The 25,197-nt window shown below is 39.0% G+C and overlaps 1 protein-coding gene across 2 annotated transcripts in view; it reads right to left on the reverse strand.

The window, feature by feature from the left end:
• The window catches only part of NALF1 (NALCN channel auxiliary factor 1), a 605,529-nt gene that overhangs the window by 13,322 nt on the left and 567,010 nt on the right, over positions 1 to 25,197 (reverse strand). For both annotated transcript variants that reach the window (XM_059685090.1, XM_059685091.1), the window contains exon 2: positions 23,766 to 23,937. In XM_059685090.1, the coding sequence (XP_059541073.1) occupies positions 23,766 to 23,937 (172 nt within the window). The remainder of the gene's footprint in view (positions 1 to 23,765; positions 23,938 to 25,197) is intronic.

Genomic DNA, 25,197 nt, shown 5'->3' on the forward strand with positions numbered 1-25,197 from the left:
GTGTGAAATTCTTATTGATGTTGTAAGAAATTACTACAAATTTAGCAGCTTAAAACAACATGAAATTATTTAATCACCGTTCTGTATACCAAAAGTTAGAAGGGTTGACTGGTTTCTCTGCTCTGTGTTCAGAAGTCCAAAATCAATATTGGCAGGGCTGAGTTCTTTTCTAGAGCTTATAAGGAAGATTTGCTTCAAAGCTCAGTTTGTTAGCAGAATTTGGTTCTCTGTGTGTGTAGGACTGAGGTTCCAATTCCCTTGCATGCTGTCGGCTGGGTTTGTTCTCTACTTCTAGAACTCGTCTGTCCCCACTCCTTAGATATGGGCCCTTTCTCTACCTTCAAAGGCAGCAATGACACATGGAATCTTCCTCATTCTTCCAGTCTCTCCAAACTCTCCTTCTGCCATATCTTTCCTGTCTCTTATATGGCATCTCTCTGATTAACTCGTCTGCATTCTGTGTTTTTCAGGGCCCATACATTTAGATTGGGCCAAGGTAGATAATCCAAGATAATTTCCCCATCTTGAGGTCTATAATCTTAATCATATCTACAAAGCCCCTTTTGCTATGTAATACATTCACCAGTTCTGGGGATTAGGCTAGGGCAGTGATGGCGAACCTATGACACACGTGTCAGAGGTGACACGCGAACTCATTTTTTTGGTTGATTTTTCTTTGTTAAATGGCATTTAAATATATAAAATAAATATCAAAAATATAAGTCTTTGTTTTACTATGGTTGCAAATATCAAAAAATTTCTATATGTGACAGGGCACCAGAGTTAAGTTAGGGTTTTTCAAAATGCTGACACACCAAGCTCAAAAGGTTCACCATCACTGGGCTAGGGCCATCTTTTGAAGGGGGCATTATTCAGTCCCTCTGGCCCCCAAAGATTCACATTCATGCCACATGCAAAACACATTCACCATATCCAATGTCCCCAAAGTCTCCCCCCAATGCAGCATCAACTCAAAGTGCAGAAATCTCTAAATCTCATCAGTTTTAAATCCCCCCCAAATCTCATTATCTAAATCATCTAAATTAGGCATGGATGTGATCTGGGCATAATCCATCCAGGGATAAAATTTCTTTCCATCTGTGAAACTAGAAAGCAAGTTATGTTCCCAACATACAGTGGTGAGACAGGTGTAAACTAATAATTACAGATATTCTGCTTCAAAAAGGGAGAAAAATGGAAGAAAAAATGGGCCCAAATCAAATTTGAAATCCACCTGCACTAACTCCACTAGGTTTCCAGCCCTGGGAAAAATTTTCTGTGGTTCTCAGCTCCGCCCTCTGGGCTCCAAGCTTTGCCCCCTCTGATTTACCCTTCCTCTTCTTCTTCTTCTTTTTTTTTTTTTGAACAGTAGTATATGTTTGCAGCTGAGTAGTTTCATCGGCATGTTTCTTGACAGATCATTTGGGAGGAAGACGTCCAATAGCCAGCATTTCTTCATTTCACCCCGTCTCTGTCCCTTTCAGTCCAAGCTGGCAGTATTGTTGCTGGTCTAAAATTCTCAACAACTTTGTGAGAGTCTTATCTATGTCACAGGGATTCACTCCATTAGATAAGAAGCTCCTCCACGGATCTTTCCTAGATAATAGTTTCTCTATTTTTGGCTGTTGCTCAGATGGCTGAGGGGATCTTTAATCTTCTAAGAAGCCTTTTGTGTAACTGAACACTCTGACCTTGCAAGCTTTCGGAGGTGTCAGAATGGTTGTAAAGCCACACCCTGAGTGTTTTGTTTTGTTTTCTCTAGAACGAGCCTTCCTGGCAGCAATGTTTTAAATTCTCTCGCTCCCTTGGTAGACTAAATTTTCCAAATCATCAAATCATGGATTCTTATTGTTTCAGTTTTCTGAATTTATCTTTCTCTTTTTGTGTTTTAGTATAGGCAGTAAGAAGAAACCAGGTAACACCTTAAACATTTCGCTGGGAAATCCCCTCAGCTTATAGAGCCAACTTCACCACTGAACCACTTCTGCTTTCCATGTAACTGCAGGACACAATCCTGCTAAGCTTTCTCATACTATATATCATGTTTCCAATTTCTATGAACACATTTCTCATTTCTTTCTGAGCCCTTAGCCACAGCCTCTGGCATCCTATGCAAGGCAATCTGGGCTTTTTCTATCATGCCTCTCAAAATTCTTCCATCTTCCCCCACTGCCTACTAGCACAGCACTTCTATATTTCTAGACAATTGTTATAGCGCACTCAACTTCTAGTACCAAAATCTATATCCATTTTCTTTAGCTGCTGTAAAAAATTGTCACAGACACAGTGGCTTAAAATGGCACCCATTAATAATCTCAAAGTTCTGTAGGTCAGAAGCCTGGGTTGGTTCAACTGGTTTCTCTGCTCTGTGTCCTGAGGCTGAAATGAGGGTATTGGCTTTGATTATTAAAGCTGATAATGAATAACAGCATACAGTTTCATGTGATTGTGGAAGTGAGATTTCTGTTTTCTTGCTGGCTGTTAACCGGAGATTCTTAGAGGCTACCTGAATTCCCTGGCTCATGGCCCTTTTCTCCATCTTAAAATCTAGCCACAGTGGGAGAATTCTTCCCATGATTCTATTTCTCGGATCTGCTTCATCTTCGTGGCCAACCCTTCTGTGTTCTGTGATTATACGGGGTCCACTTGGATGACCCAGGATAACCTCCCTGTTTTAAGGTAAGCTGATTCATAACTTAGTCCCATGTGCAAAGTCCCCTTTGCCATGTAATGTAGCAGATTTATAGGCATAACATCAAGGGAGAGCATGGGGGTCAAAATCCTGCCTACCTCACTGATGTTCATATTCTCCTCATTTCATGAGGGCTTACGTTTTTTATCCTCTATGAAACCTCTTTGGATACTCCATATATCTGTTGTACTCTAAAACTTCAAAAAGATATGTCTATACGTAGCTTCTTTTGCTAGACCCTTCCAATTTGAAACCATGGTTTTCCTCCACGTTGGAGAAATTCCTTCAAGGAATGCTTTGATAGTTTATCATTTCCTCCACTTCCACTTTTGTTTTCCTTTTTTGTTTTTTCCCCATCAGGTTTACAGGCAGTGGATACTGATCCTTCCACATAACATTTTACACTCTTGTCACATTCAATTTCAAGTTTGACCAGGAGGCAAAATTCTTCTTAGAATAAGTGCATGGAGCTTAATTAGACAAATTGCAGCTCCTTCCCCTGACTCTCAAAAGTATTAAGGCTCGCTCACATCCATCTCAATAGCTCATTCAATGTCTTTAGAAAGCAGATCATGGTATTTGTAGGCAAACACCACCATTACATATACAGGAATGAGGATGACCATATTTCTGCCAATAATCTTTCATCCTCTGGGAATTTCTGGTGTTTTCATTCTGCTTCTCTCTGAACTCTCCATAAACAAAACCAAGATCATCAAAGGATCCTATTGGAAGAACAGTTCCCACCTCTGCTGAGGTCTGTTTTAGAGCCTGCTCTGAAGGCTCTCCCACTCCTGCCAATTCTGGCAGTATTCTAAATGGTGCATCTACCTTTTCTTAAATATATAATTTAAGCCTGTTTTAATAACATCTCATTTTCTAGGTTTCATTACCTCTTGAATGTATCTTATTTTGTAGTTTTTACTTCAATTTCCATAGGTTTAGAGATAGTTCAGAAGTAAAATTTTGGTTTCAGCTTGCCGATTTGATCTAGAAGCCACACTCATACTCAGTATCAAGACAATTTTTCTTTTGCTGTAAATTATTAGCGTTGCAGAAACAGTTTTTGAAATTAGTGTTTCAACTTTAATATTTTTTTTCATTTTATATTTGCTACAATAGTGATTTCACATAATTATAACTTAGGATTTATTTAGAAATAACTTACAGAAATACAAAATTAGCACTGGCATCCAAATTGTGTTCACTATTTTTTAAAGGTAAAGATAATAAAATAGTGATCTCTAGAGAATTTGCTAATTTTCTAGAGTTATTTTATGATTGAGCTGGTAAAACAATATAAAATTAGAGGTCAAGTGAAAAAAACAACAACTAGAAAACAATTTCCAAATCATAGTGACCATCTGCAAAAAGAATTAGGCTTATGAATGTTTATATATTTATAGAGTATTATTTTTAAGCAAGGGAAAATTTTAAGTAATTAATGTATATATTTTAAAGGGTTCATTTTTTCCTTAGGGGTGTAGGAGCAGGTATATCAGATATGATGAATAAAGTCTGGCATTACTTTTACATCTAACTAATATTAATAACAATATATTGTTTTTCTTCTAGTTGACATTGTTGAGAGTAAGGGTCATTTATTCACTCCATGCAGGCTGCTTATCTCCAAAAGAACGTAAGTATTTGCTTAATGAGGGGAAGGAACAAAGGAATAATGCATCCATTAACACCTCGAGTTATAAGAGAATGTTTCGATTGAATACATTAGATAACAAAGCAAATCAATTTAACCTAATGGTAAACTATAAGTACACATATCACAGAGAAAAGTGACACAGACGCTCAAGAACAGGCCATACAAATAAATACGTGGCTGCATAAAGGCTGAACGCTAACTATACATTATATAGACTATAGATTGCTCTAAAAACTGAAAATGATACTAATTAAACTTAACATCAAAGGCCCACGTGAAAATGGCAGAGATATTCTACAGAGAGTTCACTCATTCTTTAAAACCTACACTAAGTTGATTAATACATTGGGCATTTGAAATATCTTAAAGCTAAGCAGAGAATTTCCTCAACAAAGGGTCCTAAAGTTTTCCAGGATTTTACTGGAACAAAGACTGTCTGCAGCCAGAGAAAATACAGTTTAAACAGAAAACTAGCAAATTCTGTTAAATATCATATTTCACATTGTTGTTTTACCCTAAATGCTTACAGTGATTTTTTTTATTATGAAAAATGTATTGTAAGAAACTAGAAAACAGTTAACGAACAAAGAAAATATACACTCACCAAATATATCATTTAATTTTCCCTAATGAATCCTTTAGTGGTTGCCTTCATGAAGACTTTATAGGGTGGTGTGGAGGAAAGCCATACAGATTACTGGAAGAGAGGTTAGGCACTGGAGTGCAGCTGCGTGCATCTGCACCAAGCATCAAAACAATGCAAGGTTCAAGCACTGGGTACTGGTGTACAGAAAGACTCATCCTTCTTCCTGCTCTGATAAGCTACCACGTACCAGGAGCTCCAAGTGGATCTGGTGAAAGTTACATGCAAAAGGAATAAAAAAAGCTCAACTCCTTCTCTTCCATCACTAGGAACAAAGTGTTGTTACAAGATGCTTTCACTTTTCCGGTTGGATTCCTCTCATAAGGAGGAATAGTATTTAAAGGAATTTCACAAAGTACATTCAAGAATTCACAGAAATTTGTGAAAGTGTGTCATATGAATCTATATTACAGGAGGATGTGAAAAAATTGGATCTCTCTCCTGGGATGTTTCTGTGACTTCCTGTTGAGCCATATAGTGAGTTCAGCATCATCGCTTAAGAAGCCATGTGAAGAAAACTATGTTCCTTGTTAAGAACAGTACCTATTATGTTCTATTTCTCTTTATTTTTGTTATTTTTCTCTGGAAATGGCTCAGTGGGGTTCACATATCATAAATCAGTGTCATTGGTTAGTATATATCCCAGTCTTTTTTTAAATTAAGAAATTCTTGGTAACTATGAGTCTGTAAAGGAAATATCCTTGAAAACAGGAAACTGTGTAAATAATTCTGTGGCTGTAGTATCTCAAACCATGAGTTGTGATTGAAGAGACAGTTTTGCTAATGCTTTGATCCATCAATGTATTTAGAGTACAAACAACATTTCCTGCTTTTCTTTCTAAAGAGAAAACCAGACTTTCCGTGTAATCACAGAATACATACAAAATTATCCCAACGTCTGTGTATACTCATGCATATGTAGACACATGTTAATGGCTTCAAGGCATGTAAACACCTCATAAATAGACCCTGACTTCAGAAATATGCTTTCTTTTCAATGAGTTAAGGGAAAATCATTTTCCTAATTTGATGCACCAGTTTTTGAAACACTAAATGGGAACAAAAACAGTTGTGATTTGAATCAAAATGTTTTTACTCAAAACAAATGCCAGAACTTAAGTTGGCAATACACTGACTCTAATGAAAAGAAAAATATTCTAGAACAGTTTGTGAACCAGATAAGAAAGTCAGTCTTAATATTTTAAAGTCAATATTAAATCTAACAAAGAGAATATTAACTAGAATGATTAGCCACCTTTATTTGTCAGATTTGAATTGAACTGATTTCCAATAGTTTTGACATTTGAATTAGGACATTCAAGTGAAAATAAAGTAATATAAAAAAAAGAAATTAGAAAAAACATTGGAAGCAATGACATTAATGGCTGGCAGGTAGATGTTTGAGGGATGGAATGTAGGTCTATTGAAGAATATATCACTCATTAGAATGCATACTTCCATTACAAACAAAGTTGTATCTTATAGTCACACATATTTTCCACAGAGTGAGATTCTGGCACATCAGTTGCCAAAGGAAATATCTCAGGCAGCAGCATATTAATTGTTTATTCTCCTAGTTTCAAGACCAAGCAGAGCGGCATAATTATGATTCGCTTTATCCAATGGCACCTTAAGCTATTTATATGTGTTTCTTCCTGACTGTTGCTCTCTGGTATCATTGGTTTACATGTGACTTCGAAAAAACAAGACTCAAGTATTCACACAATGAAAGGAGTCTAACAATGGTTGCTAATTTGTCAAAGAATAAGTTTAAAGTGATAGAGATAAAATACAAGGAAATTAGTCTCTCTCTTTTTTGGACAAATAACAGAATTTAACACTCAGTTACAACTCTCATTTGAGTGACCTAGTATCTGTTCTTTATAATGACAAATATGGTCATTCCTTCAATAGTTTAGATCTCTACTGTCTTCCACTGATTACATTTATATGTGTGTGTATTTAGCAATACCTATTAAACTGAGAAAATATGTATGAAGAATAATAAAAGAATTTATTATATTTGTCTCCCAGAGGCAATAAAATCAATATAAAGCAATGTGTTGAATGAGAAGTTGGGCTCCTTGCTCCCCTCCACTTGACATTTACAGTGTTTGATATGTCAACCATTCTACTCTATGTAAGTAAAACTGCATTCTTTAAAATTCTGTTTCCTACAATAAACAAAGATGCTGGGAAAGGAAAATGCTCATGGGTAATGACAGAGAGAGAAAGAAAGGAAGGAAGAAAAGATTATGTATTAATTAAAAATTAGCCCTAGCTGGTTTGGCTCAGTGGATAGAGTATCAGCCTGTGGACTGAATGGTCCCAGGTTTGACTCTGGTCAAGGGCACATGCCTGGTTATGGGCTCGATCCCCAGTAGTGGGTGTGCAAAAGGCAGCCGATCAATGATTCTATCTCATCATTGATGTTTCTACCTCTCTCTCCTTCTCCCTTCCTCTCTGAAATCAATAAAAACATATTTTTAAAAAAATTTAAAAATTAGACAATAAGAGGTAAATAAAAGAGAAATAAAAGGACCAATGTAAAAGAGCTCTAATACTATAGTACTTAAAGAATTGAAAAAAATAAGGATGTGTAATATTTTACTTATAAGAAAGAGAAATATTCATTATAGCCTTGGCCAGGTGGCTCAGTTGGTTGGAGCATCATTCCATGCACCAAAAAGTTGCAGGTTTGATTCTGGTTCAGGGCATATAAGTGGGTTGTGGGTTCATTTCCTGGTCTGGGAGTGTAGGGGAGGCAATTGGTCAATGTTTTTCACATGATGTTTCTTTCTCTCCCTCTCTCTAAAAATCAATAAGCATATCCTGGGGTGAAGATTAAAAAGAGAGAGAGAGAGAAATACTCATTATAATACCCCGTGTCCAGAAAGGAATGAGAAATGAGTGGTGTAATACACTGTTGGGGAGAATCTCTGTTATTATAAACTTTCTGAGTTTTGGACAATAAATATCAAAAGCCTAAAGGTTTTATGTGGCCTTTTACCTTCTAAGTCCAATCCATGAGTTTAAGGAAATAAATCAGAAGTGAATGTAAATAAATATGCATATAAGATCATACAACATTTTTATATAGCAAAAATATAAATGAAAAATTTTACAAATAGTAAGACATGTAATTTACATTATACTTATTTGCTGTATTATTACAAAAACATTAAATTGTTCTATAGATGCATATTTAACAATTTAAAGCACTACTCATGGTATAAAATGATTTCCCCTTGGTAGTAGATTGTGGTTTTTCTTATTATTTTATTTTTGCTTATATGCACATACTAAATGTTTTTAAAATGATTAAGCATATATTTACCAATATAAAATTACAATAAATATTACTTAGCAGAAATCATGCTGTGGGTTTTTACTGTATTTGACCAAAATGGTTAGATTGTCAAAGACATGCATCTTTTCTTTAAATATTGGGTGGCATAGGAACAGTAAGCCCAATATTTAAGATGAGACTGCTTGAGCTGTCACCGGGCATTTACCAGCAGAGTCCTGCTGGGAAATTCACTTGGGCTTACTTGGTCTCCTTGGAGACAGGGGCAGTAGTATAGTGGGTAGCTGTTATTAGTTTAGGGAACATCTATTGTCCCTTTTAGGAACAGCATCCATATTTTATTTGGGAGAATAGTCCTTCCCCACTTGTTGGATGCAGTGCAGGTGGGGCTGGTGTCACAGCTCCATATGCAGAAGGGCCCTGACTAACTGATCGACCAGGACATTCCATTCCCCTCCTACAGGGATTGCTCAAGACTGTGCAGCTGTAAGGCAAGACTTCCATGAAAATTATTAGGAATGAGGTGATCTCTAAACTGAGAGGTTATATATATATTTAGCTGCTAGTAAAATCAACTAACAAAGAGAGAAGTAGAGCTCAGAGGAGAAAAAGAGCTAAAGCTAGAGCTGGAGCTAGAATTAGAAAGAGATAGTTCCATATATATAGCTAATATTCTCATGTATTCCTATGTGTCAATATATCTACATATGTCAACATATCTATCTATCTATCTGTCATCTATCTATCATCTATCTATCTCTAATGAATAATACATCCTGATAATTATCTCTGAACACTTCAATTACTGTATATGAACCAATGAATTCTCTTTTGCTTAAGTCCGTTTTAGTTAGGTTTCTTCCACTTGCAAGAGACATCACCAATTCATCCACTCTCCTCACAGAGACACTGTGAAGATCTAATGAGATCATGTAACTTAAGTGCTTGGTTGAATGTCTTGTGCATACTAATCGCTCACAATTACTAGCCAGTAATAATGCTGGGAGTAGTTATAATAATAATGGTCATGACATATATACACAGTAAGTAGTCTGGAGGCTATTAAATCTTCATCATGGAGTTTATCTTTGTTTAGAAAATAATCTGTTTAAACCTGGGAAAATATACTTTCTCTGTATTCCATTTTCACCCCTGTAGATTTCTGATAATAACAACACTCTCCATACTTACATCCCAGAAAATTTATGAAGATATAGTAATTTATGTCCTTCCTCCTCTATATTTGTCACTTGACATGCAATGCCTCCAGCCGCGCATTTACTTATTTCTGCAGATTAACATGTGTTTCTTAGGTTATCAACCACGTCGGTTAATCTTGTGTCAACCACCATAATCTAGCACAATGCCTCACACATAATAGATATTATAGGCAAAGTGACAGGCCCCAAGATGTCCACATTCTCATCCCCAGAGCATGTGAATATCTTGTATCATGACAAACAAGAATTAAGGATGCAGATGGAAATAAGGTTGCTTATTAGCTGAACTTATAATAAGATAACTTTGGATTTTGGAAATGGGACTAATCTAGTCACATGAGCTTTTAAAAAGTGAAGAAGAAGGCCAAATCCTGGGTAAGAGAGATGTGATGAGCAAACGACTTGTTCCTCTATTGCTGACTTTGAACATGGGGGAAGACAACCACAAGCCAAGGACTGTGTGTGGCTTCCAGAAGCTGGGGATATCCTTGGTGGACAGCAAGGAAACAAGGTCCTTGGAATTTGAAAGCTACCCACAAATTTCATAAAACTGTTACATAAAACGATTAGGCTGCATATCCTTCTAATACCACAAGAGTAGGCTAGAAATAACTCTGCCCACAATCTGGGTGACCAGGAACCAGATCTTCTCCTGGAGCCTCCAGAAGGGACACGGCTGGTGGGCACTTTGATATCAGCCCATTGATATCCATGTCCCACCGATGGCCTACAGAACTGTGAGTCACACATTTGTATTGTTTTAAGCCACTAAGTGTGTGGCAATGTATTCAGGCAGCAATAGAAAACTAATGCAAGGGGTCTTCAGCAACTTTTTGTTGAATGTGAGTGGACATGCAAGAGAAAATACTTAGGAGAAAGAATACAGAACATAAATTTTAAATACATCCTCCATCTGTATTCTTAGACTTTTCTCTGTAGTATAGAGGCATTTTATAATGAAGTCAGGAAGAATTTACAACCCTCTGGAGTCAAGCTTGAGAAATGAAAAAGTCACAAGAGGAGGTGGGCTACTCCAGTTACAAAAAAAATCTTGTGAAGAGTACAGAAGACCAATAAGCTATGCTAGGTCGGAAGTCTGATGTATGTTGGCTTCTACTGCTGGCCTTCATGTGAACTTGGTGAAGCTACCTAATTTCTCTAATCTTTAGTTTTCTTATGTATTAGATGTAATCGTTAAGTATCCTGTTGGAAAAATATGAGTCAAGAAAGCCCCGCCTGCTACTTCATTCCTACAGACAGTTTTTCAGTGGTCACCATATCTATCATCCCCAATGAACCAGTCCAAGAGATCCCAATTCTCCTCAGCAGTCCAGGCCCAATAGTCCATGGAGCCAACGTGAAGCCCGCTGACAAGAGCTGGATAACAATGTGTGCCCTTTCGGCTCTAAAACTCCCTGACTTTACATATGGAGTTTCTCCTCATTATCTGCTCACATTTGCTTCTTTTAGTGCTAATTGATGGAGCTCATGATGTTTAATAAATCTGATGTTTTTATCGATACAAGTTTCTCCATGCTTTTAAAAGTTATCTCTTTGTGGAAAAAAAGTAATAGAAATGAACAGAGAAATAAAGCATTCTTTTATAAGGATTAAAACTTGGAATTTGAAAGCTATCCACATATTTCATAAAACTATTAGGCTGTATATCCTCCTAATACCACAAGAGTAGGCTAGAAATGATTAAGATAAACACATTCCCAAATAAAAGACAATTTATCTGGATATAGCTTTTTTGGCTTGATTTTTTTAAAAACCTCTTTCTCTCCCTTCAATAGACTTGATTTTTTTAGAGCAGTTTTAAGTTCACAGCAATATTGAGCAGAAAGTACAAAGAGTGGTTAGATTTTCCCAAATAAAAATTCACTAACTGAAGTTTCCTGAGATGAAGGGTTTTCCAACTCAGTTTTAAAATCTTCTAATTATTAAACCATGCAAACTTGGACACAGCACACAAAACAGCATTGCAAATTGATTGTGGTTCTAAATGTCTTCAAAAGGAGAGTCATCAAATTAAGAAAAATAATTTTATAATTTAAAATGATCTGTATGGGTTAATGCTCTCTTCTTCATTATTACTATACATAATTATTATCCTGTCTAAATCCTCTTGGCTGAGCTCTCTTGTTGCCCTTATAATTCCTTTTTATTGCTCCCTCTCCTCTAATCCTCTAAAACTTTTGAAGTATGGGAAATTTGTCTTCATAGAAGAGTTAGACATTATTCTATTCTTAAACACACAAATAGAATATATTTAGTCCAAAATTGTTAGGCATTGCTAAGAGCTGCTGTAACAAAGTACAACAGACTGGGTGGTTTAAACAACAGAAATTTATGATATTATGGTCTGGAGGCTGGAAGTCCAAGATCAGGGCATTGGTGAGGTTGGTTCATGAACAGCCATTTTTTTTTCCCTGTGTCTCTTCACATTATCTTCCCTCTGTGTGTGCCTGCATGCCCAAATTTCCCCTTCTTATAAATACATTGTTGGAGGATAAATTGTGTGCCCTAAAATTGATATATTGAGCCCTTGCCGGTTTGGCTCAGTGGATAGAGCGTTGGCCTGTGGACTGAAGGGTCCCGGGTTCTATTATGGCCAAGGGCACATGCCTGGGTTGCGGGCTCGAACCCCAGGGGAGGGGGGTGTGCAGGAGGCAGCCAATCAGTGATTCTCTCTCATCATTGATGTTTCTATCTCTCTCTCCTTCTCCCTTCCTCTCTGAAATCAATAAAGAAATACATTTTTAAAAAATTGATATATTGAAGCCCTAACTTCCTTAAAGTACCTCAAAATGTGACCATATTTAGAGAGAGGGCCTTTAAAGAAATGGTTAAATTAAAATGAGGTATTTAGGGTAGATCCTCATTCGATCTGATTGGTGTCCATATAAACAGAGGGAAAATGAGGTCTTTAGAGTGGACCTAGTCCAATCTGATTGGTGCCCACATAGAAAGACGAAATTTGGGCAAACATGTAGATACCAGAGGCACACACACACAAAGGGAAGACCATGTGAGACACAGCAAGAAGGAGGCACAGGAGAGAAACCTCCAGATAAATAACTCTACCAACACTTTAATCTTGGTCTTCAGGCCTCCAGAACTGGGAGACAGTAATTTATGTTGTTTAAACCACCCAATCCGTGGTATCTTGTCATGGCAGCCTAGCAAATCAATATATACATTAATCAGTATTGGATTGGGACCCACCCTAATGACCTCATTTTAACTTAATTGCCTCCATAAAGACCCAATTTTCAAATTAGATTACATTCTGAGTACTGGGGGTTAGGATGTCAGTGTATGAATTTGGGGGATAGGGATCACACTCGACCCATGACACTCAATTTGGGATACCCATTTAAAATGTAAATTCCATAAGGTAAGATATCACATCATTTATTGGGCTTTTTTGTAAGTCCCAGCATTCCAGGTGAGTAAGCAAGGCACAGAAGGATGGTCTGAACTCGATTCAACACGAGTCAATATAATTCATGTGACAGGAGGATGGAATGTGAGGGACAAATGGCTTTAAAATGCAATATTGATATTCTTATTGACTCCAAAGGGGAGATGTTTTGTTACAGTGCATCTAACTGTCAACCTTTTTTTGCGTGAATACTAATATCTCTGGCTGATGGAATCAGGCAGAAGGCACCTGTTGGCCCTGCAGGGCATCACCTGCACCCTGCCTTCCCTGGACTTCGCCTCCTTGGAGGGCCGCTTCTCACTTATAACAAGGACCGCCACATTCATTTGGGCTGTCACCCATGAATTAATTCATTCCGTATTTGTTTATTGAGCACTATGTGTCAGACACTTCTGTGGGCACTGAGGATGCAGCCATCAGCTGCAGAGAGCTCACCCTAATCCAACTCCCTGTGAGATGGAGGACACAGGCCAGCTGCCTTGTAAATACGTGCTGTGCAGCACAGCAGGTGCTAAGCAGCTGGAAGCACTGGATGCTGTGTCTTAGATGCTCCCAGCCCAGAGCTGGGGCATCCGGGAAGGGAAGGCTTCCTAATGGAATGCCAGGTGCTGAAGGATTCGCCAGGTGAAGACTTGAGGGAGGAGCATGTGCCAGGCAGAGGGAACTAACACATTGGCTGGCATTTGAAGTGCTGGATTCCAAAAGGGAAATGGTGAGGCTGGTGGGGGATGGTGGAGCAACAAGGGGCAGATCCAGCCTCATGAAGGAGCTTAGGGACCCTCCTGAGGACATTAGGACTTTGAGAGAAAGACGCTCTTCGTGCCCAGAATGGGCTGCATGGTAAATCTCTTCCAGCTAGTCCACTTCCACTTCTTGATATCCTGTTTATCCTCCAGAAAACATCATGAGCGTAGGAAATAACCTCTGCCGAACTGAATTTAATAACTGAAGATAAGAAATCACCAAAACAGCCATCAGTTAGGAGCTGATTAAATTGTGATAAGTCTCCAACTAATAACTGCCTGCTGGAGAGGGGAAAGAGTTGGCTTCATTTTCACTCTTTAGTATCTTTCAAATTCTGTGACATGTGCATGTATTGCCAAATTAGATTACAAAAGATTTTCAAAAATAAGTAAATCCAATTTATTTCAAGGGTATTAATACCAGTTACTTAAGTTCCAGTGATATTGGTGTGTCATATGACTTAGCTCCTATTCATGGAGGTGGCAACTCTATTTCCAAACTAAAAAATCGAAAAGCAGGGAAGGGGAGGGGGAGTTAGGGGCACAGTTAAAATAAATGCTCAAAGGTCACTAAAAGGTCTATTAAACATATTGGCAGGCATTACATGCAAGAGAAAAGACAGCTATTAAGAACTATATTGGCTTTGTATCCAGTTCCTAAATACTGGCCTTTAAAATACAATTTTGTTGGTAGAAATGTTGATTTATTGCCTTACATGCACATATATCAGACTTTAGAAGAGATCAGAGATAACAGCCTTTGGCTCTTCATAGTTCAAAAAGAGACTCTATATTTTTGCATGATCTCCGTAAGAAGAGTCCATGATGCAATAAGAAACAGATCCTATCTCAGAACAATTATTTCCCTTGTGGTTGGAGTTACTTTCATTTCCTTTGCAATGTTTGTTTCCAAAGTTGGAAGGAGGAAGTTGGACTTCCTGGGGCTTTCCAAGCCCACATACACAAAGAAAGGCTGACTCATGACAAATGCTCCCAGTCAGCCCCAATAAAGCTTTTCCCCCTCTGATAGTGACACGTTGGGCAAAGGAGGGGCTGACAGTGCGGTTACCAGGACCCTGCCTTACCAGGAGGAATCAGAGCCTGTGGTGAAGCCAGCGTGCTCAGACTCCCTGCCTGATTTGATCATCCTTTTGACAGCACAAATTGGTCGCTGAAGGGATAATGTATCACATTTGGAAGGTAATGCAACCCAAAAGGTAATAAAGGCATAAAAATGTTGTCTTAAAATAGCATCCTAGAACTTTCATATAACCGGGCTTTGTAATTCCAAGCTTTCATTTGGGGTGGTTACTCATTTATTCCATCTATGCTGCTCTTCTTAAATTGGATTCCCTCCTGTTTTTCTTGTGCTTTTTTTTTTTTTGAACTGTCTTTATTAATTTTAAAGCCACACTTAAAAACTGATTTTCAGCCCAGTGGGTGTGGCTCAGTGAGTGAGTGTTGACCTATGAACCAGGAGGTCACAGTTCAATTCCAGGTCAGGACACATGCCCGGGTTGTGGGCTCAATCCCCAGTGTGGGGCATGCAGGAGGCAGCTGATCAATAATTCTCTCTCATCATTGATGTTTCTATCTCTCCCTCTCTCTTCCTCTCTGAAATCAATAAAAAATACATAAAAAAATCACACACAAAAAAAACTGATTTTCAATTTTTAAATCTAAAATATGTCCTGTTATAATTACCTACAATACTTGTGAAATTCAACTGCATTGATGATCCTATATAATAAAGAGGTAATATGCAAATTAAACCTCACACCCTCACAAGATGGCTGCCTACAACCAGGCTGGCAGGGTGGTTAGTGAAGGACGATCAAATGACTGAATGAGCAGGCTGCATGGGGCGACCAGGCCAGCAGAGGGGACAGCTGGGGGCAACGAGGCCAGCAGGGGGGGCTGTTAAGGGTGACCAAGCCAGCAGAGGGGTGCAGTTGGGGGTGACCTGGCCAGCAGGGGGGTACAGTTGGGGGCAACCAGGCCAGCAGGGGGGGCATTTAGGGGTGCCCAGGCCTGCAGAGGGAGGCAGTTGGGGCAACCTGGCTGACTGCGGGGGGCAGTTAGGGGTGACCAGGTCGGCAAGGGGGGGCAGTTAGGGGCAACCAGGCAGGCAGGCAGGTAAGCAATTAGAAGCCTGTGGTCCAGGATTGTGAGAGGAATGTCCGACTGCTGATTTAGACATGAATTTCGTGCACTGGGCCTCTAGTATATAAATTATTATGTGTGCTTACATATAAATTAACTATATGTGATATAGTATATATGGCTGTATGTCTCCAAAGCACAAAGAGAATACTGTAGAATATGAAAATGATTTCTAAAGAAATTTCAAAAATTATTTTGAACAGTGACTGCATCACAGGTATAAAACCTGAGTTTCTAAATTTTACTAATTTGAAGAAAACTGTACACGGAAGATGTGCTAATATTCTTCCTGTAAAAAGCAGACATTATGATTATCTGATAAATTAGAAATGACGAGTACCAACAACGATCTCTTTGGGTAATTTCAAGCCAAACCATCAAAAAATGCCACATAAATTATTTGCCCACGGGACACAAACATGCATTTATAGCTGAACACAAGTTAGAAGGTCATTTAAGTTCACAGATATTATTTACAGGAACATTTAGAAACTGTGGTGCTTTGTCCTTACCTTCACGCTAATATGTTTGTAAGTATGCAATCTTAACGACTTATTCACTGAGCTGACTGAAAAATTTAGCCAGCTAAGCACATTTTCCAGACAATAGTGAGCCAGACAGTTCTTCTTTCTTTAACCAGAAAAAGATGTTCTAGGTAGAAAATACTTGTCACTTTCATTTTCAGTGTGATGTCCTGACCCCAGGCCATGGTGTTAAACCGTTGAAAACAGCCTTGCACAGACTGCAGGCTATGGGTCGATCTCGTTCACCAACTGATGGACTTTCTCCAGCTGTCCCGCAGTCTGGAAACATTTGCTTACAGGTTAATTTCAGGATGGACTGACTGGTCATTTCCTGTTCCACTGGTGATTCAAAACACTGGACTAATAGCCAGGAAATGGGGATCTATTAACAGGTTGTGGGTGGGGACCGGGCTCTGTTTAATCCTACATAAAAGCAACATCAGACTAGATGGCCTGCACTTTGGGCTTGTTCTGAAATTGACTCACTCTATGACCATGTGAGATAATTGCCATGTCCAAAGCAGTTCAAAACAGCTACAAGGTGGGGATCAATGCTTTACAGAAGTGATTAATTGTAGAAAAAGTAGGTAAATGTCTTTATTGAATAAGTTTTCACCTGTTCTTGGAAATCCCTCTTTGCCTAATTTATCCTTCTTAAATTGACATTCCAGAATGAGAGCTCTTCCTTTGGCTTATTATTTCAACTGCTATCAGGCCCCTTGAAAGCACTTCTGAGTCTTACTGGGCAGGTAGAGTTCTGGGGAACCTATGCAATAACGTAATGACGTAATGGCGTAATGACGTCATGATGTGTGTCTCATCCCTACCCTTGCTCTAGAGAAGATCTCTAAATTTTGATTCAATTTCCACCTAAGCATAGACTAACCAACTCATGATCCAGGTGCCCTGCATTGCTCCTCTGTTCCGGTAGCATTCAGTAGTTCTGGCTGGAGCTAAGGGTGCTGTCATTCATTCCTAGACAGTTCACTGGGATGTGCTTCACACAAAGTTCAGTGTAGCTTCTGTGGCAAGTTAACAGGCAATTGTGGGCCCATGTTATTAGGATCCTCCTTAGACGGCATCAAAGAGGACAGCTTCCTTTTCAGTCTACCTCTGTGCTCACTTTCCTGGTGACAGGTCAGGAAATGGCCGCAGGCTCAGACCTTCATGGCCCCATGGAACAAAGAGCAAGCTCACCAAACATTTTTTCAGAGCTGAACCCACTCCAGGCCATGCAACTGCCCCGGGCAGGTTGTCTCAACTCTCCCTAGTCTAATCCCTTTCATTTCTCCTCTAGATTGGGTATAGAGATGAAAGGAAGAAGGAAAACTTGAATTATGTTAAGATTTCCCCCAAGGTTTGTCCAGGTGAACAGGCTTGGAAGGGTATGGTCCACATTATCAGCAACCCTGGGGGTAGGTAAGTCCGACATCTGCTATTACTTGTAAACAGCCACATATTCTTCCTGGCTCTGCAGCAAAGATCATTCAGGATGACTTAAAGCCAGATGGCTTCCTACCACAACACAGGCAAGCATGGCGTCTGCATTCTCCCCTGGAGCTACGGCACTCCGTCCTTCCACGAGCACCGCCTGCTGGACCAGAGAAACTCACATTGCACCGAGGGTTCTGCTCCCAACAACCTAGAGGACTGAGTATTCCAGAGGCTCAGCACTGTTAGCCACTTGTAGAGACAAGGAAATGAAACCCGACTGGGTGTGACTTCTCCAAAATTCATAGCTATTGGCAGCGTCCAGACAACTTAATTTGTTCCCCAGAGCTCTTCTCCTGTGTTATGTCCCTGACATAACTTGAGCTGTTCGGAATGCATTCGCAGATGGAATCAGGAAAGACAATCTTGAGTATGAATGGGCTGAAATCAGGTCTAAATATATGAAGTTGAATAAACCTCAGTATTTTAATGGGTGAAGATGTCCCAAACACTTGAAATTACTACATTCTACTTTTTAAAATAACCTCTTTAAATATCTCTTTATTTTATTCTGATCATACTATCTCCCTTCACATTTTTCTTTTGGATTAAAATTTTAATTTATTTATGAAAGTATTTTGTATGACTTCAAATTGTACTATAGCTGAAGTGTCATTTCAGCAAATGACACTTCAGTTACAGCACACATACCTTTTTGCAGAACACCCCTCATTTCCGAAAATAATAAAACATAGTCACACACTGAGGAAACACAGAGATTAAAAATAGCATAGATGTACAAATTTAAATCTACAAGTAACAGTTTTTTTCTATTAAAATACCCCTTTAGTGAGAAAATCTTTTATGCTATCTTTTAAAATTATTTATCATGACTCCCTAGTGATGGATTCTGGAAATGTTCTTTCATAGTGGTGAACTCTCTCATGTTAATTATTCGACATCAAACATTAAAATCTTCCTTTCTAATCTGATTAATATGCATGTCAAATTATTTTCTCTTTTTTTTTTCTCAAAGGATTACTTATTTCTCTTGCCTATAGGCAATAATCTCCTTACGGTCCTCTGCAGTAGCGCATATTGAGCCACCAGGGGGCGTGCGTCCTCCAGCACATCATTACCAGGCCTGTCAGTAAAATACAGCCCACAGTATTTTCCCAAGATGCAGAAACATAACCTTATTCTTGTCACAGCTAAAAAAATGAAATGCCGAATTTACATAAAATTATAAAAATATGTTTTATCTCAATTTTCAGTAACCCCCAGCAGACCAAGTTTTACTCTTTCAATAATTTTTCTATGAAAAATATAGCAGCAAATCATGCCAATTCCATTGTACCTATCAATCAAATGGTAATTTTCATAATGTGTGTTACCATAGCACCCACAGCCTGTGATATTCTGCCACTTCTGCTTTCTTTTTTTTTTTTTTTTTTTTTTTTTTTTTTTTTTTTTTTTTTTTTTTTTTATTGCTTAAAGTATTACAAAGGATATTACATATGTATCCATTTTATCCCCCCGCCCTAGACAGTCCCCTAGCCTCCCCTATCACCCAGTGTCTTATGTCCATTGGTTATGCTTATATGCATGCATACAAGTCCTTTAGTTGATCTCTTACCCCCCTACCTCCTGCCCCCCAACCCTCCCCGGCCTTCCCGCTGCAGCTCGACAATCTGTTTGAGGCAGCTCTGCCTCTGTATCTATTATTGTTCAAAAGTTTATAATGGTCTCTATTGTCCACGAATGAGTGAGTTGGGGTCCTATTGCAGGTAACCAATCAAGGATTCCTCCAGGGGACTGGAGAACAAGGAAAGGAGTGTGTAAAGGGGAACCCGAATAATCACCTCAGTGATGGGTTGACAACACAGAATCCACCGACGACTCCACCCCCTCACTTTAAAGATAAGGAACCGAGTTTTTAAACTAGGAGTGCATTATGCGAACCGAGTTTGCGAACACAGCCCACCTTGGAAAACCTCAGCTCAATAATGACTGACAGTAAGTGACAGTTTCCCCTTGACAGCGCCTCAGAGTTCCTCCCTAATTAATTCCTAAAACACTCCTTCGGCAATGTGTCAGCTTTATTCTTTAAAAGAAAATCCAAGAGAGATCGCAGGCAAAGCGTCTTTCCTTTTTCTCTTAAAACGAGAGCAGAGTTAAACATACAAAAAGGGGCTCTTCTTATCATCTAGGCTTGTGGGTAGAACATTTGGTCATGACCTTCTGTAACATCCTCAGTCAAAGGCATTGTATAGCAATAGACATGCATTCTCAGGTACTTCAGGTTTTTCCATTCGTTGTGGAGTGACAGGATCATAGACACATGAAGTAGCCGATGATCAAAACATAAACACTTAAAATGTTCAAGTTTAGGGTGTGGGTAAGTTATGTAAGCATTGTAAAGAAGAGATGTACTAAATATTGGATCCGATAACTGTTACCAAAATTATAACCAACTCCGGGTTATTTAAAGAAACTTTGTCTGCTCTGAATCTTCTAATTGGCTCACTGATGCACAGGGTTGCGATGCACTTCTCCTGTGTATGCTAAGATCCCTAAGCATCAGTATGTGTCTAGTAAAAGCCAATAGGAGCGGAAGAGCTGGGCGCCCTGTAATCCCACATCTCTAAAAGGCTGAGGCCTCTAAGAAAAGTCATCACCACACCACTCATTTGTCATCTTGGAGAAGCGCCTTGAGCAAAACTGACCCTCACTTGGACAAAATCTGGCAACAAGCCGTATGGAGTTATATGCTTACTGAATGCTTTCTTGAGGTAGATTCTTAGAGGAGTTCGTTATCCTTCTGGAAGCTGTGAATTGGATGAATTTCCAGCACATGATAGGAAAATCAGTATAATTAAACATGTTGAATCTGAAAGAAACTATTATTTCAACTCTTGGTGATCAATGATTATATTTTTTATCATATAGAATGGAAATAACACCATTTATTAATTCTTTAAAGGAGGGATTGTTGGAGGCAAGATTAAGACCAACCTACTTGGTGAATTCCTTTTAATAGAATGTGATTAATGACTGTCTATACCTTTTTGCAATGAGAAAGAAGTCCGACATCTGCTATTACTTGTGAACATGAAAATTTGCTATGAGCCTACCATCCCAGGTGGCGTTAGATTGTGTGCAGCCAACTGGGAAACTAGGAAAAAATACTCTTATTTCTCTACTATATTTTGTCTACTATTCCTGAGCACAGAAGACATTTCATTCAAAATGCATAAAGTCATCTGAGATGACTCACAATCACTCCAAACTCATCTAAAAGGCGAGTTATCTGGATCTTCGTATCCATCTGTAAAACTGGTGGGATAATGTTTGGGAACAAATATAAAAGCCTCACTAGTTTCCCTAGAAATGTGACCAGTCACTTGGCTTCATAGGTTTAGCCAGTGGTCTCTGGGAACGTTCTCTGGGAAACTTCTTCCCAGACAGGGCCTATTCTGGGTCCTGTTTGGGGGACTCTCACCCTGAGACCTAAGGCTGAAAGTGATTGCTGCTAGTTATCAAAATACAGTGGGGCCTTGACCTACGAGTGTCCCGACTAACGAGTTTTTCGAGATACGAGTTGCAAGTTAAAATTCAGGTTACGAGCCAGCTTCAGATACCCCACCGCTAGTTGGCGCAGCGAACGTCACAGTGAACACCACAACATCAGCCCAGCATCATGTGTCTCAAATTGATTTGACATACGAGTAATTTGAGTTATGAGCTCCGTCACGGAACGAATTAAACTCGTAAGTCAAGGCCCCACTGTAAATTTTTGAGAAGTTTAGTAACAAAAGGAACATGAGCCCAACTGACTGCAGTGGAAGAAGAGTTAGAGTCTGACATATTCAGTGAGGAGATGCTCCCTGAGAGCTTTTCATGTCAATGGCATTTCCTTCTGGACCCAATGGCAAACCTCTTTTCCTGTCTTGGAAAAAAGATGGGATGTAGCTATGGCTAGGAAAGGTGATTTTACAAAATCCAAAAACAATTAAAATATAAGGTGGACTTTCTGCTCATGTTGTGCAGAAAGAGATTAAATCTCTCTCTGGCTTCCTGGTGTCCTTGAAAGCACACAAGGAAAGGCAGTGAACATTCAAACCTGCATTTCAGATTCACACAAACAGACAAAAGATCAGGAAACAGGAGATGACAAAGCCTTCATTTGTAGCCTTACCCTATTTTGAGAACCTGGTGAAAGCTCCTGGCCTTCACTAGGAAAAAATCTATTTGCACGTGAATAAGCAAACCTACAACCTTTACATAAAATTCCATGAGTTTCTCCAAAGTCCTAAAATTATCATTGAATTGAAGGCCTTAACTTAATGAGCCTTTATTGAAATTTTTATGGGAAAAGTAAATGAATTCACACCCTGTGCCTAGTGAATTTTGGCTCAGATTCAAAGAAAGAAGATACAAATATCCTCCCTCCCTCCCTCCCTCCCTCCTTCCCTCCCTCCCTCCTTCCCCTTTCTCTCTCTCTCTCTCTCTCTCTCTCTCTCTCTCTCTCTCTCTTTCTCCCCACCCCCCTTGCTTTCCCTTTGTCTTCCATCAGAGAGGAGCTGCATGAAAGATGATCTCAGTGTCAAATCAGTAGAACAACAATTCTGGCAAATCATTTTACATTTCACAAATCACTTTCTCAGGTACAATAGCTATGGCCTATTGACAACATACCTTGTGTTTCTCCCTTATCTGTAATTTTTATAGCAAACATGCATCAAGACTGTTATTATTACTAATTTTCTAAAGAGGAGATGGTGGCTCAGAGAGAGTGCACAGCAGAAATAGGTCAAAAGTGCATGTCTCCTAACCTTTCCGCACATGCTCTTCCCACAACATGGGGTGGCATAAGACATACTCATCCAGTGTTTAAGCAGGTTCTAACTGGAGAACTTGGGTGAACTATTTTTTGATGGCTTATCACTTAGCACGGTTAATAGATAGGCACATAAATATTGATATAGAAATAAGTTATCATGTTGAGCATTTCAATTTGTTGCTCTGTCTTAGAGGGGTTACATAAAGTCTGGTGTAAAAAGAGGGATTTCATGTTTCTCGATACCTATGATAGTGTGTTTTATTCCTAAAACTTGAAAACGAAGCAAGCTGCAATCTAACCATCTAGTTACAAGGATGATGCCCAGCACCGTCTGACTAAGAGGACCCAGGGCAAAGCTCTACAAGTCACACACCAGGCAGGCTGTCTTGTTCTCCCCTGTCCCTCACCACTGATTTCAGAACACAGCGATTACGCTTATCCTTGGCATCTTATTCTGTCTACGTTATGCAATTCTTATAAAGTATCCAGAAATCAAATGCTGATATAGGTGTTTCTCCCAGTCTGAATCATTTGCTTAAAGAAGTAAACACTGGTCATGGGAAATATAAGATAAAATTATATCTGGCCATTATTGTGTGGCTCTGATACACACACACACACACACACACAGACACACGGATAACTGAGGTGGACACTGTTGTATGTTCTTGATATTTATTTAAGGTAACACTTCTCAGAAAACAGACTTGGGATATAGACTTGTTATCAGTTTGAAGAAACATGATTTTATTAGCCTTATCACGTCAGCTGTTCTTAGGTAATATAAAGGCAATGTAGGAAGAACCCAACCTAGTCTAAATGAAATTGGAGCATATCTAATGATTGCTGACACTTTGCCCTCAGAATTATCCTTTGACAAAGCTAATGGTTGTGGTCACAGGTAGACTGTAGATGAATGTGGCCTCTCCAAACCAAGGCCCTGCAGGGCTTCTGTGAAGGAAGCGTGGAAAACTACCAGCCATATCTTCAAGGTTACATCAGTGGAAAGAAGCAACAAAGCAAACCAACATTACGTAAGGAAGCAAAACCACCAGGAGAGGCTGGGCACAGAAGCCTGCCGCGCGCTGTACCTGTACAGATGAAACTGGAGAGTCCCCCGTAGATGACTTCATCATTGTCGGGCAATATAAACGGACACCTCGTCTGAACCTCCAAACAGTATTGCTTGCAAGGAATTGTCTTTCTGCAGTTTAACTGTGAGACTTCAAAGTACTGGGAACACAGCCAGGCTTTGTAGACAATCTGGAAAAATAGAGAGAGAGAAGAGAAGAATCAAAAATAGGGAGGAATGACAACAGTCTGCCTCTAATGAAGAACATGCTGTGGTTTAAGTGGACCGTAAGAAAACTCTCATTTCGAACCAACATATTTACCCAATATCAGCTGCAAGTGATAAAAACGTAGCAACACAAGTCTGCAATAGAGCGAAACAGTATTTGCTTAACCCCTTAAGAGAACACAAAAGTAATATGACGTTGGATGTGATGTAACTCATTTGAAAAACAGTGGAGGTGAGCAGGACCTGAAGTTTTCCAAATCCAGTGATATAGAAAGTGAAGGAAATCACGGGCAGTGCCCATACATGGTTATTTACTGCAGTGTGCCTGGTGACTCCGCTCTCCCAGCATGCATTCCCCCGGCTATGTTTCTAAAGGACACTAGATGGCGCTGAGTCCTCGACGACAGCCCCGCAGATCCAGAAGCACAGAACTAGTAGCAGAGAATATTTACATTTATGACTCACACCAAATGCATTAAATATCTCATCCTCCGAAAGCCCGGAAACACCCAGCCTAGGTCAGCCATAGCATGCTGTGATGCTACAGGAAGGAAACTCATCAGAACCACAAATTGGACCTTTGAGATACTGTGTGATCCACATGAACATTTCTTCTTATTTATTTAATTTCATAAAATGTGAAATGATTACGGCTTCATTTATCTCTTTATTTTTGTTGATATTTAGGAAAATAGATGTTGAAAAAAATGTATTTTTCTAATATAAGGAAGTAAGCTGAACATAAACTCAAATAAAATAATGGCAAAAGTAACCATCTACAGCAGAGATCTCGGTGTTTCGGGGATTTCCCAGACTCTTGGCACCAGTGGCTTCTGTGTACCTGTTTCTAGGGTTAATAATATTCCGGTGAGATTTCTGTCAGTTATGTACACCAGACAAGTGAATGTTTTACAGTTTAATGCACACTAACGGATTACAAATACTTGACAATAACAGTAAGAATGATAGCTAGTATTTAGCAATTTTATACTCTGCTCTAAGAAAGTTATATACATTTTTCCACATGCAATTCTCAGTACACACACAGAAGGTAACTATTAGTCACATTTTTCATACAAATAATAATTAGTAATGGAAGTAAGCAGAAGATTCAGAATTCAAACCCATATTCTGTAGGATTCCAAATTCTGCACTCTTCATAATTATGTTTAATTAGGAATGGTTTTTCAAAAGAATTTAAGAAATCGCAAGAGATTGATCTT

This window comes from Myotis daubentonii, chromosome 2, assembly GCF_963259705.1.
Source record: "Myotis daubentonii chromosome 2, mMyoDau2.1, whole genome shotgun sequence".
NCBI lineage: Eukaryota > Metazoa > Chordata > Mammalia > Chiroptera > Vespertilionidae > Myotis > Myotis daubentonii.